The sequence below is a fragment of the Vulpes vulpes genome, chromosome 15 (genome assembly GCF_048418805.1).
Source record: "Vulpes vulpes isolate BD-2025 chromosome 15, VulVul3, whole genome shotgun sequence".
In the NCBI taxonomy this organism is placed as follows: Eukaryota; Metazoa; Chordata; class Mammalia; order Carnivora; family Canidae; genus Vulpes; species Vulpes vulpes.
In genome coordinates this window covers 60,434,795-60,450,048 of record NC_132794.1, presented here as the reverse complement: position 1 = coordinate 60,450,048, position 15,254 = coordinate 60,434,795, and the positions used below count along the sequence as shown (strand labels likewise).

Here is a 15,254-nt window from a genome sequence, read left to right as displayed (position 1 = left end):
TTCCTTTCCTGAAGTCTATGCCTGTCAGTTGCAGACTTTGCATTGAAATAAAATGGAAACCAACCTTTAGAGGGAGAGAGAGGGGAGAGAGCAGAATAAAGCCGTGGGAGAGAGAGTACCAAGAAAGCATAGGGACTAAGTCAATACCACTCCCACCTTAAAGCCAAAGAAATGGTTATCAGAGTTATGAGACGTCTTTAGAGATGGAAATTAGAAGGTCATGGAACCCATTGTAACATCAAGTCAAGCCAAACTTTTTCAGGATGAGGAAAATATACACAGCAAGCACCATTGCTTTTAGTCTAATTAACTCTTAATTGTACAGTAAATTCTTGACTGAAACTAAGATCTCCTGAGCTAGTTCTTTTTCTTTTTCTTTTTTTTTTTTTTAAAGATTTTATTCATTTATTCATGAGATACACAGAGGCAGAGACATAGGCAGAGGGAGAGAAGCAGGCTCCATGCAGGTAACCTGATGGTGGGACTTGATCCCGGGACTCCAGGATCACACCCTGAGCAGAAGGCAGACACTTTAACCACTGAACCACTCAGGCATCCCTCATGAGCTAGTTCTTGTGTCCCTGTTCAAATCACATGGTCCATTAACACAAAAACTTATGTAAGTGATAAATAACTGTCTTATACACTTTTGGAATATCATTATTCAATTTGTTTTTTAATTTTTAAAAATTTACACAGCTTGTTTTTATTTATTTTGATTTAATTCCAGTACAGTTAACGTCCAGTGTTATATTAGTCTCAGGTGTACAATATAGTGACTCTGCAATTCCATACATTACTTGGTGCTTGGCATAAGTGTTCTCTTAATCCCCTTTATCTATTTCACCCACCCAGCCAGCCACCCCCACCTCCCCTCTGGTACCCATCACTTTGTTCTCTAAGAGATTGGATTCCAAATAGAACTTTTGATAATTGTTGGCATTTTATAAAGCCCCAATATATTTTCAAATATGCTTTCTAGCTCTAGGTATCTATTTGATAGCATACTTTGCTAGATTTTGTGTAATTGAAAAATACTATATGCATATATAATGTGAAGTTATTAAAAACAATGGCACATTATTAAAAACCCAATTTGTCATGGATGAATTATTGGAAGAGGCCAACGGCACTATTGTTAGTTTTATATTCAGGAGTGGGGGCATGATTTAGGTTACCAATCTGCTTTTATGTTCCTAGGTTTCGTAGCTTGACAACAGCGTTCTTCAGAGATGCTATGGGATTTCTTCTGCTTTTTGATCTGACAAATGAGCAAAGTTTCCTCAATGTCAGAAACTGGATAAGTAAGTGATATTGTTTCTCTGTCTCCTGCTCCCCACTTCTCACAATACAATGCTCTCTGAAATTCTGCTTCTGTTGTAAGTTGTTTTGGAGGAGCTCCTAGTACTATTAAAAATGCTGTTAAAGGAGCAAGGTTTTACTTTGGGGGCAAACATTACTGAAATACTGTTTTCCCTAGTAATACTAACTTTGATTTTTTTTGAGTACTTATCCTGTAGGAACATGGAAGCACTTTCCATGTAATCTTTTTGGCTTTTCCACAGAGGATGCTCTTATCCCCATTTTATAGATAAGGAAACAAGCCCAGAGAAGTTAAATCTCTAAGTATCTGCTTGCCTATTGTATGCTATCAGGCTTATATCAACCAGGGCTTAATACATCTACTACATAGAGCAAAATATGTTTTGAAGGCTTAATAGATCACACCCCTGGCTCTATGTCTCTTCTGTACTCAGAGCTACACACACACACACACACACACACACACACACACAGAGAGAGAGAGAGAGAGAGAGAGAGGGAGAGGGAGAAAGAGAGAGAGAGAGAGAGAAACACACACCTACCTTCATCTTGGCTCTTTGCAGAGATCCCAGTCTCTTAAATGATTGGTTAGTAGCCTCTTAAAATCCTGCCACTAACAGTTGGCAAACATACATTTTTCTCTATTGGTTGTAATAGCACCAACCTAGAGAATCTATTGGGGAAGGCTGTGATGTTAAATTCTTAACATCCAAATCCTTAAAATGAAACATTTATTTAAAAATACCTGCTTTTTAAAAATAAAAAAATATGAAGGGGTCATTGGCTGTAGTTTTAATAGTAGAAAATCTTATTTTTAAGAATGAGTTTTTAAATAAGTAATTTATGTGGTAGATCATGATTTTCAAAGCATTTCCACATACTTTGTATCTGACCCTCGCAAGCACCCTGGAGGAAGATTCAGGCAGGTGGTGTGTCTTTATTTTAGAATGAAGACTCTGGGACTTAAACAGTAATCAACTTCTCTGAGGACATGGAATTTGGCTTTCAGTTCAGTAGCCTTTTATGCTCCTTCTCAACTAAGTTAATCATTATGGTTTGAAGAGCTATTTAATACTTTAAGTACAAATTCCTCAAATTTAGTTATGCTTATGGGCTTTACTTTGTTAGGTGCTTGTATTGCACACCTCATTATTTCGATTAAAGCTGAATGATGATGGCTATTTTCTAGTCCTTTATCCTCAGCCCTTGCTCATCATCCTCTTCTTTGTATCATTCTAACAAGTTCTGGGCTTTAAGTCAAACACTTTATAAGATTCTTATTAGAGATGTGCTCATACAATCTTAACATTGGGAGATCAACAACCCACCTATTTTCACAGGTAGAAATGGAAATTCTGAGACAGATGGCTCTTGCCTATCAGGACTTTTTAGATGATTTAGATAAATAACAAAATTATGGAAAATTATGTGTAATCTATACATTTTTTGTTTTCCTTATAGTGTAAAAGAAGTCTTATTGCACAGGTAGAGAAAACTTACACATTTTGAGGATTTCATATCTTCAATGGAAAATATTCTCCCCCAACCCCCCTTTAAAAAAAAGTTCAGTGTCAAAGGTCATAATATCAAATCTTAATTAGGAATAAAAATTTATTATCTATACATTTTATTTGTCCTCTGCCTATTAGCATTTTGAATATTACAGGGATCATTCATTTCTTCTTTTTGAGGGGTACATACTAGAACAAAGGTACTGTTGCATTGAACAGGTAGTTGACTTCTGGGGCCTGACTTGCCCAGGGAGAGGAGAGCCGGTCTCCACCCTCCCTTTGCTTCTCCAGAGCTGCCATTGCAGTCCTTTGTCTCTTGACTCCAAAGCTGTCCATTTACTGCGGAAAATGGGATACATACAAGTCCAAAGGTGAGCCCTGCTGAATTCAGGAGACTGAACAGAGAGCTGAGTCCTCTGAACTTAAATCTGATAGCTGAAAGGAATCAGGTGGTGTTGTATTCACTCATCTGTCCTCCTGGAGCTCAGATAGGAAAGTCATGCCCATAGTCATTCCTCATTTAGAGGCAGCCTATTTCATAAAGAAACTCTAAAGTAGCCTGAATTTGTAAACATGGCTTCTATAGCCTCACATGAATGGTATAAGAGGCCAACAGGTATATGTTTTACATGTTTTTGCCTCTATATTTTTATTATTAGTATTCTATCTGAAAAGCCATCCCTACACCCCTCTTTTTAAATTAGGAAGGAAAAAATATAAAGAAAAATCACCAATAATCATACTTCCTGGAGTCTCTAAAATAAACACTATTAAACATCATTACTGATAATTACATAGCACTTCTAAATGCTTTAACATATTAATTTAATGGTTCTCAAGTGTGTGTGTGCATCTGGATCACCTAGAGTGTTTGTTAAAACACAGATTCTGGGCTCCATATGCCAGCATTCCTGATTAAGTAGATCTGGGGTGGGATCTGAGAATTTGCATTTCTAACGAGTTTCCTGGTAAGGGTAAGGCAAGTGGAATTGAAAAGGAAGGGGAAGTAGAGAGAGAGGTAGTGTGGAATGGTATGTAGGGGATGTTACCCAGCTACTGGCCCTGGTTACAGAATCCAAGGAGGCCAGAGGAGGGCCTTTCTCTCTTTATTGTGTGATGACTATTTTTTCTTCTTTGGGCTGATGGAGGACCAGAGAACACTTGAGGATAGTGTTCACATTGGGAAAGAAGTAGAAAGATAGGTTGGCCAGGTGGGAAGAAGTCAGAGTCTGAAGAGTTTTTTGGTTTTTTTTTTTTTTTTTTTTTAATTTTTATTTATTTATTTATGATAGTCACACACAGAGAGAGAGAGAGAGAGAGAGAGAGAGGCAGAGACACAGGCAGAGGGAGAAGCAGGCTCCACGTACCGGGAGCCCGACATGGGATTCGATCCTGGGTCTCCAGGATCACGCCCTGGGCCAAAGGCAGGTGCTAAACCGCTGCGCCACCCAGGGATCCCCTGAAGAGTTTAGAATACCAGGTAAGGAGAGTAGACTTGATCTCGGGTGAGATGGTGTTTAACCATGTTAGAGGCACCTGAAGAAGGTCCATGGACCTTACCTGGAGAATCGCTGAATTAACTCATTTAATCCATACCTTAACTCTGTGAAGTAAGTACCATTATTATTACCATTTACAGATGGAGAAATGGCCTTCCTCAGGGTCACACAGCTAATAAATGGCAGAGCCAGGATTCAACCTTAGACATAGTCAATTCTGAGTTCATGTTCATAATCATGACACTGGACACATATGGGGGTTAATAGAGCACAGAGCCACTCTGGAGACTAGAAAGCTTTCACAGTAGAGGTAACTGAGAGGCAAGTCATAAAAGAAGAGTGGGGATTCCTGGAAGGAAGGTTGTGGTTGGGTATTCAAGCATGTGGGGACAGCATGTGTTACCAGCTTCCTGGAGGAAAGAAAGCACATGGCAGTTATTGGAAACATGAATAGACTGGTTTTGCCTCTCTATAGGCCTTGTTGCCCAGTTGTCTCTTGAAGGCAATGGTCAGGGCCCTGAAAATCTGCACCAAGTGTCTTGCCTATGTTAATGGTCAGTGAATACTTGCTGACTAGATTTTCTCTCGATAAGATATAATGAACATAACTTTGTAATGAGGAACTAAAATGTCGACACTTTTTGGTTAACCATGATAAAAAATAAATTAGGTCATTCCAACTTTGAGCTAGGTCTTCTTGTGATAGTTTGGGCTGCTTTAATTTCATTACGGGATATAGTGAATAAGAAATAAGGCTTTATTTTACTTGGGAAATTAGATTAGTGAAAGCTCTTTTTAGTGGGAAAATTAGATTAGTGAAGCTCTTTTTGTTTAATTGCTTTTTATAAAGTATGCCTATTTATAGGTTTTCAGGTAAAAAGTGATAAAAGCTGTGGAATAAGAATTGTAGTCTTTTGCTTCCCCTTGGTTCTGGTGACAGACTCACTTCCTATTTATTCTAGGTTTTCTCTCATTAGTCTTACATTTTGCTTATTTTAATTGAATTGAATCTGCCTTAGGATAGTAGAAAAATGTGAAAACATTTCAGATAGAAACAAGCTAGTTCATAGGAAGACAGTTCTTTTTAAAATGTTGCTGTGGAGAGACACTATACAAAAAGCAGAGCTTTAAGATTAGCAATAAGCACTAAAAATTCTTCAATTTTTTCTTCAAATGGTTTCTTCAGTAGAAACCACATGTGTGTGCAACCATGGTTGCTCATGTTCACGCCTACACTTTTGGAGGGGTAGCGAATTCTCCTACTCCTCTCTGACACAAATAAGGTGGGATATATGCTTAAGGATAAGGTTTAGATCTCTATCCCATCATTCAGTTTTGCAGATTATGTTATTGATGCTTTGAAAGCATACCATTTCCTTATGACCGTATATCCATATTACAGTTTTTCATATATTCTCCATTGATCACACACTTATATTATTTACCTATAATAATTTTTCTTACAGGCCAACTACAAATGCATGCATATTGTGAAAACCCAGATATCGTGTTATGTGGAAATAAGAGTGATCTGGAAGACCAGAGAGTAGTAAAAGAGGAGGATGCAAGAGGACTTGCAGAGAAATATGGGTGAGTCTTTTTGTAGAAAAATCTAGTGAAAACATTCCCACTTCAAAAATTAGCACATGAATGGGTAACGGAAAATGCAAAAGCAAAGAATTGAAACAACACACTCAGATGTAGGCCTTGGGAGGTATAAACACCTACTTTACATATTAATGTTATGTGATAGTGGGAACCCTAGGAAAAACATTGGGTGAGGGCCATGCTTCAATACCATTTTATTAATCTCTTGATGTTTAAAGGAAGACACTTTTGAGGGCAGATACCCAAACTATAAGTCAGCTTCCCCAAAATGAACGTAGGAGATGCATGGGATAAGAAAATTCTCTTTATTCAGCAAGAAACTTTCAATGTGCTGCTGTAGAGAGCCCCAGCATATAAGAAGGCCTATGGGCTTTGAAATTTCTCTACTGGGAGAGGATTGTGAAGATTCCCTTGGTTTAGGTTATGTTTTTGTGGTGAAGAATCATCTAAAAACTGGTCTTCCTTGAGCTCTGGGAATAGCATCACAGTAGCATTAAATGGACCTGAAAGAAGGGGTTAGGTGCTGCTTATTAAAAATGTCAAGGTCCCCTTTACAAAGGAATTTGTGCTTTACTTTCTACCTCTGATACAATGAGAACTCAAATGTGTATGCTAATTACCCTTAATATAGGTGGGAGGCAGCAAGTAGAATTGAGAAGGGGAAGTAGAGAGAGAGAGAGGTAGTGTGGAATGGTATGTAGGGGATGTTACCCAGCTACTGGCCCTGGTTACAGAATCCAAGGAGGCCAGGAGAGGGCCTTTCTCTCTTTATTGTGTGATGACTATTTTTTCTTCTTTGGACTGATGGAGGACCAGAGAACACTTGAGGATAGTGTTCATACTGGGAAAGAAGTAGAAAGATAGGTTGGCCAGGTGGGAAGAAGTCAGAGTCTGGAGAGTTTAGAATACCAGGTAAGGAGAGTAGATTTGATCTTGGGTGAGTGTGGGAGGTGGGTGGCAAGGAGTTGCTGAAAGCCTTTTGAGCATGGAGGGATATGATAAGTACTTCTTTACATCAGTCTAGGGTTGGTGGGTGGGGTGAAATGGAGGGAGGAAAGACTAGAGACAGGGAGATTGTGATGATCTGTTAGGTGGGTAGGGGCTATATTTATGGAAAAGAAAAAGGAATAAATCAGAAAAAATAAGTAGGGTGGGGGCAGAACAGGATTTTAAATCTTTTTCAATTCTAGGGGTGGAACAAGGCAAGGTGGGCTGGGGAGTGTAGTCCCCTCAACTCTAATGGCTTACATAATCTGGCACAGATTTGCAATAGGATGTGGAGATTTTCACTCTTGGGTAGATGGTGTTTAACCATGTTAGAAGCATCTGAAGAGCTTTTAAGAAATGCTTGTGTCTGGGCCTCACTTCTGAGCTTATGAGGTAATTGGTCTGGAGTGGTTTATCGGTGGTTCAATATTCAATTGAAGAAACATACTTACATATAAAGGGATTTGTTACAGGTATCTGACCTTATGCACTTGGAGAGCTGGTTAAGCAGTCTCTAAGGTGTTGTTTCTCATGCGGAAACTTGAAGTCCACAGGTCAGGTAGTCAGGAAGAAGGTGGGTTTAAGGTGTGGAGAGCAAACACCAGCAGACACCAGCTGGGACCCATAATGACAGACTGAAACCGGGTCAGTGCTGGGTTGCCTCTGACCTGGATGGTGTGGGTATCCTAGAGAAGCCAGGGACCTTTGTCACAGAGCTAAGCACACACACCTGGCCCAGGAGTTGGAGAAACTAAGGGAGGAAGGTGGAGCAGGTATAGGTCTGGTTGTTGGTTTATGCCAACCAGATGAGCCAGTAGGTAAGCAATGATGTATGAGAGCTACAGAATGGCTGCTGCTTCGCTTCCACCCCCAAAACTCCCCTGAATTTCTCCTGTGATCTTCCCTAACTGGAAAGGAAATTCTGAGAAATGTTCAACCTAACCAAGTTGACATGGTACAAAACCACCACAGGTGAGGGCCTGGGCACTGGTGTCTTTAAAAACCTCTCCACGTGATTGTCATGTTAGAAGCACCTGTGGAGCTTTTAACAAATACTCAGATCTGGGCCTCACTTCTGAGCTTTGACACAATTGATCTGGTGTAGTGATTCTGAGGTGGAGACTGGCAAAGCCCCACAGGCAATTCTGATATGCTTATCTACTCTTGAGAGGCATTCATATTGTGTAGTGGGAAGGAAAGAGGGAGGGCCAGATACCGAGAATAGTGAAGTGTCGAAACTGGGAGCTGGGAGCTATGTTGCAAGGGGTTAAGGAGGAAGTAAGTGATGAAGCAATGGAAACCGTGCACCTAGGCCATCCTTGTAAGAAGTAGGTTAGTGAGGCCAAAAGAAATAGGGCATTTAGGAAAATTGGCTAGATCCAACAAGTATGTTCTCAAGGGCTGGAAGAGAGCCAGGATTGACTTTATCCCCCTCTCGACTTCTTCAGACTTTGTTGGTTTCTTCTGTTCTGGTTCTTAGGATTCCACATCCTGCCTGGTATAAAAAGCCCAACATTGCCTTCTGTCTGTAGGGGAAGTTGGAGAGAGTCTTTTGTCTGTGCCCAGCTTACAAGGTCTGGGGAGTACTTCATAAGAGGGGCTTTATCTAAAGTTTCTGAATTAAGTTAAAATGAGAGAAAGGATTAGCAGGTAAGATAATGAAATCTACTGGAGAAGAATAGAAAGAGATGGAAACAGAATTTCCTTAGGAATTTGGAAGAATAAAATAAAGTTCTGGGGGCACCCGGGTCATTAAGTTGGTTAAGTGTCTGACTCTTGGTTTCAGCTTAGGTCATGATCTCAGGGTTGTGAGATCAAGCCCTGTGTTGGGCTCCATGCTGGGCATGGAGCCTGCTTAAGATTCTCTCTCCCTCTGCCCCTTCCCTCCACACACACACACACACACACACACACACGCACACTCCTCTCACTCTCAAATCTTAAAAAAATATATAGTTCTATAGGCTGTTTAGCAGTTTCAGAAGATTTAATGAAATGATTTAGTACACATACATTTCACAAATTTGGCATATAAGTTTAATGATCATTTTCACAGAATTTTTTTCATTTGTAATCCTGATATTTTTACTGATTGCACATGTACTAAAAGGTTGTGTTGGTCAGTTTATCTCCATGCTAATAGTGGTAGAGTATGGTTTATGGCACATCTTTGTATCATTTGTATGTTGTCTGATAAATTCACATTTTTTTGTTACTATTGTGCTATCTCTTCTCCCCAGTACCTAAAAATAAATCATTGATTCATAAGTGCTTCTCTTAAATATATATGTGCTTGGAGAATGAAAGACTGTCTCAGAAAAACTTCACAAACCTAATAAAGAGCATGTTATAGTACAAATATGGAAAATATATTTGTCTGCAAGAATTCTCCTCTGCAAGGACAAGTAAATCTGAGAATAAGACATTCATGTAGCAGTCAAAAATGGAAAGGGTGAATTGAATGTATAATGAAGAGTATCAGACATTTTATGTTTAGTAGGCAAATAATCCATTTACCTCTAATTTCCTGTAATTTTTAGTTTTTTTTTTAGAACAAGGGCAAAATAATGCTTTCTAGTATGTTATATTCATTAATAATATAAATGAAGTCAGACAAAGGAGCAAAACGGAAGTTTGTCCGAATTTGTTCTCCTGCCAGTCAAAATGAGGACAGTCTACACTGTTGCTGTGAAACATTTTTAAAAATAGCTACAAAGTCAAATATGTTAGAAGAGCAAACAGAACCAGCATTGGCTGGGATGCCTGGGTGGCTCAGCAGTTGAGCATCTGCCGTGGGCTCAAGTCATGATCTCGCAGTCCTGGGATTGAGTCCTACATCGGGCTCCCTGCATGAGGCCTGCTTCTCCCTCTGCCTGTGTCTCTCATGAATAAATAAATAAATAAAATCTTTAGGGGGAAAAAAAAACAGCATTGGTAACATTCCTCGTTCAGGTGATACTATTGGCTCTCAAAACTTAGTGTGTGTCAAAAATCACCTGAACTCTGGCTCCCAAGTAATTTCTGATTCAGTAGATCTGGCTTGGAGCCCAGAAATTTGTTTCTAAAGGATTCCTAGATATTGCTCCTGCAGGTGGCGGAGGACAGCGCTTTGAGAACCACTGGCATGCATGTCAAATTACTATCAGGTGTGTGTGCTGGCAGATACTTCCCTTGACAGTATAGTTGGCAAATCATTATGCACAGAATATGAAGCAATTGTTTACTGTGCTATGCATAGGTGAGGGAAGTGTGCTTAATGACCCATCACTGGAAAATCCATGTTTGAGGAAAGGTTTTTTTCTTTTATAGTTGATTAAATCAGCTGTGATATAGATTGGGAAGGGACACAGGGATTGGTACTGAGGGAGTGCCAGCCATAAGTTGCCAGGCAAGGACTTGGTGAGTAAAAATGGCTGCATCTAAATGCCTTCCCACTCTTCTTTTTTCACACAGGATAGTTGAAAGTCATTACAAGCCTTTTGTTTTTGATTCTGAGTTGAAGGAAATACAGAAAATTATGAATATGATGAAAGCATGTTAATTGAATGTATACATATTTCATGTGCCATACAAAGGAATGGGCAGCATATGTTTTTAAATTGATAAATAATTGATATATAACCTTGTATTAGTTTTAGGTGTACAATGTAATGATTGGATATGTGTATATATTGCAAAAATGATCACAATAGGTATGGTTAACATCCATCACTACATGCAATTATATTTTTTTCTTCTGATGAGAACCTTTAAGATTTATTTTCTTAAGGGTAGCAAATTTAAGATAATTCTTTCCCCACTGAAAGAGGATGGCTCTTAATAAGGAAAGTGCTCAAGAGTTTCTGGATTGAAGAATGTGTTAACATTTATTTACAACAGTAATAATATGAGTACAGACCATTTCTGGGTTCCAAATGGCTTAGCTCAGCAGAATGCTCAGTGTCCTATCTAGTCTGAACTAGATGAAATGTATGAATAGCTTGATCTTGAGTAATTTGATTCATTGCATACTTCATGACATCCTTCCTTTATTAAGAAATAATGCTGTATCATCGGGCATGTTTTAAAACCACACACATAAGCTGAAACTAAACATCAGGATTTGACTGATCCATATTCCTTGTAGGACATACATTGTATTATCAGTAACATTTGCCAGTATTAAGAGTCGCTGATTTATAGGCTTCGTGACTTGTGCAATTTCTACCCATGGGAACATTTTTCTAAATTGGCATAAATAATAATTCCTCCAAGTACTGTGGCTGAACAAACAACAGTGGTCCTATTTGGGAACTCACACATAAGTTGGAAATTCCAGCCTTGGTGATTCATTTCATTGGATGAAAATCACATTTCCCACAGGGATTTACCACGAAGTTCAGTGATGGATGGCATATCCAGAGAGTCATGGCGCCTGGTAGGAAATTTTAAGGAATAGTTGCCTTAACCTGGTGGTGAAAAACTTGGGGGGGAAAAAAAAAAACCTAAACACACAAGACTGATTTTCAGAACCCCACATAACTTAGTAGAGGATCTAGATTTCATTTGGCACAATCTCCTAGGTAGAACCAGTCCAACACCAGCCCTTTATTGTAAGACAACAGACTGTGAAAAGTAGTGAGACTCATTTCTTAATTAAGTGAAAACATTTTCTATATCTAGCTCCATATGTGAGCCAAATATTTAGAACTATTTGACAGACTCATCAAATATAATTGCTTTCATTCCTGACAACCTCTAACTGTAATCTAGGATTTTCTAGTTTTGTGGAAATAAATAATACAAAAGAAACCAGACTGATGTGGATCCTGACCTATTGCATGAGCAGGATATCCTGGCAAAAGCCTGCAAATGATAATAATACCATCCCTTGTCATTGATTTGAAGTAGTTTGTCTTTTTGCTCATTTTATTTAACATTTGTGATTAATCTCTTTTTAAAAAAATGTACCAAAATTGGTGTTCTGCATGCATTCCAAATGGCTGTTGAGTGGTCATTTTTGGATTGATAGCACAATTAGCTGCACGGGGTTTTTTCAAAGGTTTGGCGACACTGCCCCTAGTAAATTAATGCTACATTAGCACCACCATGTGGAGAGAAGGAACATTATCATTCTTTCTATGGCTAAAAAGGGGGACAGTTGACCCTCCTGAATGTAAGCTAATTTTACTAAATTTTTGCCTAGTAAGCTTTAGGAAAAGCAGAATATGATTTTTAGAGAAGAAAAATCCATTAGGTTAAGATTTCTTGAGCACTTGCTGGATGCTAGGCTTGTGCTAAGTCCTTAACTTGTATTATCTCATTTCCTCCTTGTCATGACCCCATGAACCACTATTATCTTCTTTGCAGATAAGAAGTGTTCAGATAATGTAGCCTAAATGCCTTATAAAAGTGGACGTCAAGAAGATACAGACATAAAAATAGTACTAACTCCATCGTCTAGACTCTCCCTTGCCCTTAAGACAAGCTGGACAGTCCATTTTTCTGTCTCTGGAGCATAATTTTGTTGTGGAAAGGTCTTATTTCAGAGTATTCTCTGTGGATCTCACTTCTCCTCTGGCAGCTTTTAAAGAGTGGAGAACAGAGCCAGGTGAATTGAACATTCATTAATTCTTGTAGAAACAAAAACTGCATTGCCCCAGTTGCTCAGAAGAGTCTGATTAGTCTAAAGATTAAGATTGTTAACCAGACTCTTGGTCACATGACCTGGAGGTTCACAAATGGCAGGAAAATATACTTGAAGGAGAGAAGGTTGTTACTTGAATTTAGAGTTCTAAATCTAAACTACATCTTATTAAAAGATGTACAATATTAACATGAATGACTTAAACATTTATAACAACTCCTATAATGCTGAAGTTCTACCAATTAAATATTTGCTTGAGTAAATATATTAGACAATAGCTTATAGGTCTGCTAGAAGCACCAGTCATTTATACCTCAGTATTAATCAGTAAAGTAAAATCTGTTTCTCTCTGTATTTAGTGAAGATCACTTGGGGGAATGAGGAATTTGATGCGGATTCATGGTAGGCAGATGCTTTGGAGCATGAAGCACTTTGGGAAGGACAGGTCTGAGTGAATCATCCCTGACATAGGGAAGGAAGCATGGTCCCAGGTTCTAGAATTTAGGGCAGTACTGTAGATCAGCTACCTTATAAATTAAATCAAATAGTTTGTAAGCTACTTTGGAAATTGAATGTTTATAATATTGCTCACATCTCTTGGAGCCATGATTGTCCATGACTCAGGGACATTGTTTCTATGAGATGATGTGTTCTGAGTGTTAACAAAATTACAAGCAAACTTTTGTAACTTAACCTATTCTGTGTTGGAAATAAGTAACACTTGTCAATGACACACATGTCAGAAATGACACATTTCGTATATGTCAGATTCTGATATAAACACTTCAAATGTTAACTTATTTAATCCTTATTAAGAGTACCGATATTCTATGATTAATGATATTATTTAGGTTTATGGATGAAGCAACTGACACACACAGTTTGATAACCTGCCAGAGTTATATAGTTGGTAAGAAGAAGTCATACTAGGATTTAAATCCAGGTAGCCTGGCTTCCGAGGTTATGGCTCTTAACCATTGTCCAAAATGTTTGTAACTTCTATATTTTATAGTTTTTAAAGGTATTTTAAACTATGGTTTCTAATTTATGCCTCAAAAATAACTGTGAGGCAATTTTTAGGAGCTGAGAGGAAAAAACTATGGAAAGTAGAAATAGGTTAATGGAGAGTCAGTTGAGGAACTCGACGCTTAGGACTTGAATTTGCTATTTATAATGGACTTTGAGGGGATTTCAAAAAATTAGATGTGCAATACTATGATAAGCAAGTTCTTCCATCCAACAACTTTATTTCCTTCTTTCCTTCCCTCTCCTCTCTCCTTCCTTTCATCCTTCCCTCCTCTTCCTCCTCTCTCTCTCTCTCTCACTCTCTTTTTGTATTTCCAGTTTCAGCTCATTATTCTTGGGGAGAGGGATGGGTTTTTCAGCTGCTTTTCCATGAAACAATATATTTCTGAAGGGTGGTAGAATGATTAAGCCTTCTTTTTAAGTATGAGAAATTTTCTGTAGACATTAAATGATTCTTCATAGCATAGTTGAGAAAAAGCATGATGAAAAAAATATAAGTGCTGAAATTCTGAGACTTCTCAATCTAAGAGTATTCTTGTAACAATGGCAGCATCACACACTGCTCCAGTGATTTAACTCAATAACATCATAACTACTCAATAAATAAATATTTATTGAATCCACACAAAGGATGCCCTCTTCATACTTGGTAATCAAATACTGCATGTGACCAGAGGAGTGGGAAAGATGCATTATCATCATTTTGTTGGCAAGGCAGCAGATGAAGATGGAATTAAGAAGACTCACAATAACCAAAGATGTAGCCAGGTAGGAGGTTTAAAAACGCCAAGACCATGTAATTTGCTCAGCATACCATTATTTGGTTAAGATATTTGAGAGTCAGTATATGAAGGGGATTGAACATGGGCATGGTAAAATAAGTGGAGTAACAATGTCTTGCAGTACTCACCGGTGGGTGGATAAATGTTTAAATGAATTGAGAGTTCCTCAACCAGTTTTTAAGAGCTATCCTAAAGGAGGAGAGAATTGCCGAGGTCCAGCTGAAAGGCCTGTCAGCTCCTACAGGAAGTGTGAGTCCGTCTCTCCCCCCAAGTGCAGCAAGCGAAAGGGATTTGTTTTGGAAATCCTCATACAAGTAGATTAATTTGAACTAGTAGAATTTATGGTTACACTGGAATCAAGCAGCTGTGGATTCAAATCCTAGCCCTGCTACTTTCTTTCTTTATGAAATTGGGCAGATTACTTCATCTTTCTGAGCCTCAGTCTAATCATCTGTGAAATGGGAATGAAAAGTTCCAGGAGTTTTTGTCTGTTAGGAATTTAGTGTCAATTATTTTATTGTCTTTAAAAAAAAAAAAAACTTTTTAGTGTACACTGTTATGGTAGTTTTTTTTCTTTTTTCTTTTTTTTTTTTTAAGATTTATGAGAGAGACGGAGAGAGAGACAAAGATAGATTGAGCACACACAAGGAAGGGGATGGGTAAAGACGGGGCGGAGGGAGAAGCAAGCTTCTTGGCAAGCAAGAAGCCCAATGTGGGGCTTGATCCCAGGACTCTGGGACTACAAACTGAGCCAAAGGCAGACACTTAACTGACTGAGCCACCCAGGTGCCCCTGTGGTAAAGTGTTTTTATCATCTTATATATTTACGCTCATTTTTGAAGTTATCAAGGGCAAAGGTCACTGTTTTTTCCCTCCATATGTTGTTACCTGA

At 38.5% G+C, this 15,254-nt stretch overlaps 1 protein-coding gene across 6 annotated transcripts in view; it reads left to right on the top strand.

Annotated features, from left to right (window-relative positions):
• RAB27A (RAB27A, member RAS oncogene family) overlaps nucleotides 1-15,254 on the top strand; it is a 72,155-nt gene that overhangs the window by 54,597 nt on the left and 2,304 nt on the right. For all 6 annotated transcript variants that reach the window (XM_025995027.2, XM_025995158.2, XM_072738582.1 and 3 more), the window contains 2 exons: nucleotides 1,201-1,304; nucleotides 5,800-5,923. In XM_025995027.2, the coding sequence (XP_025850812.1) occupies nucleotides 1,201-1,304; nucleotides 5,800-5,923 (228 nt within the window). The remainder of the gene's footprint in view (nucleotides 1-1,200; nucleotides 1,305-5,799; nucleotides 5,924-15,254) is intronic.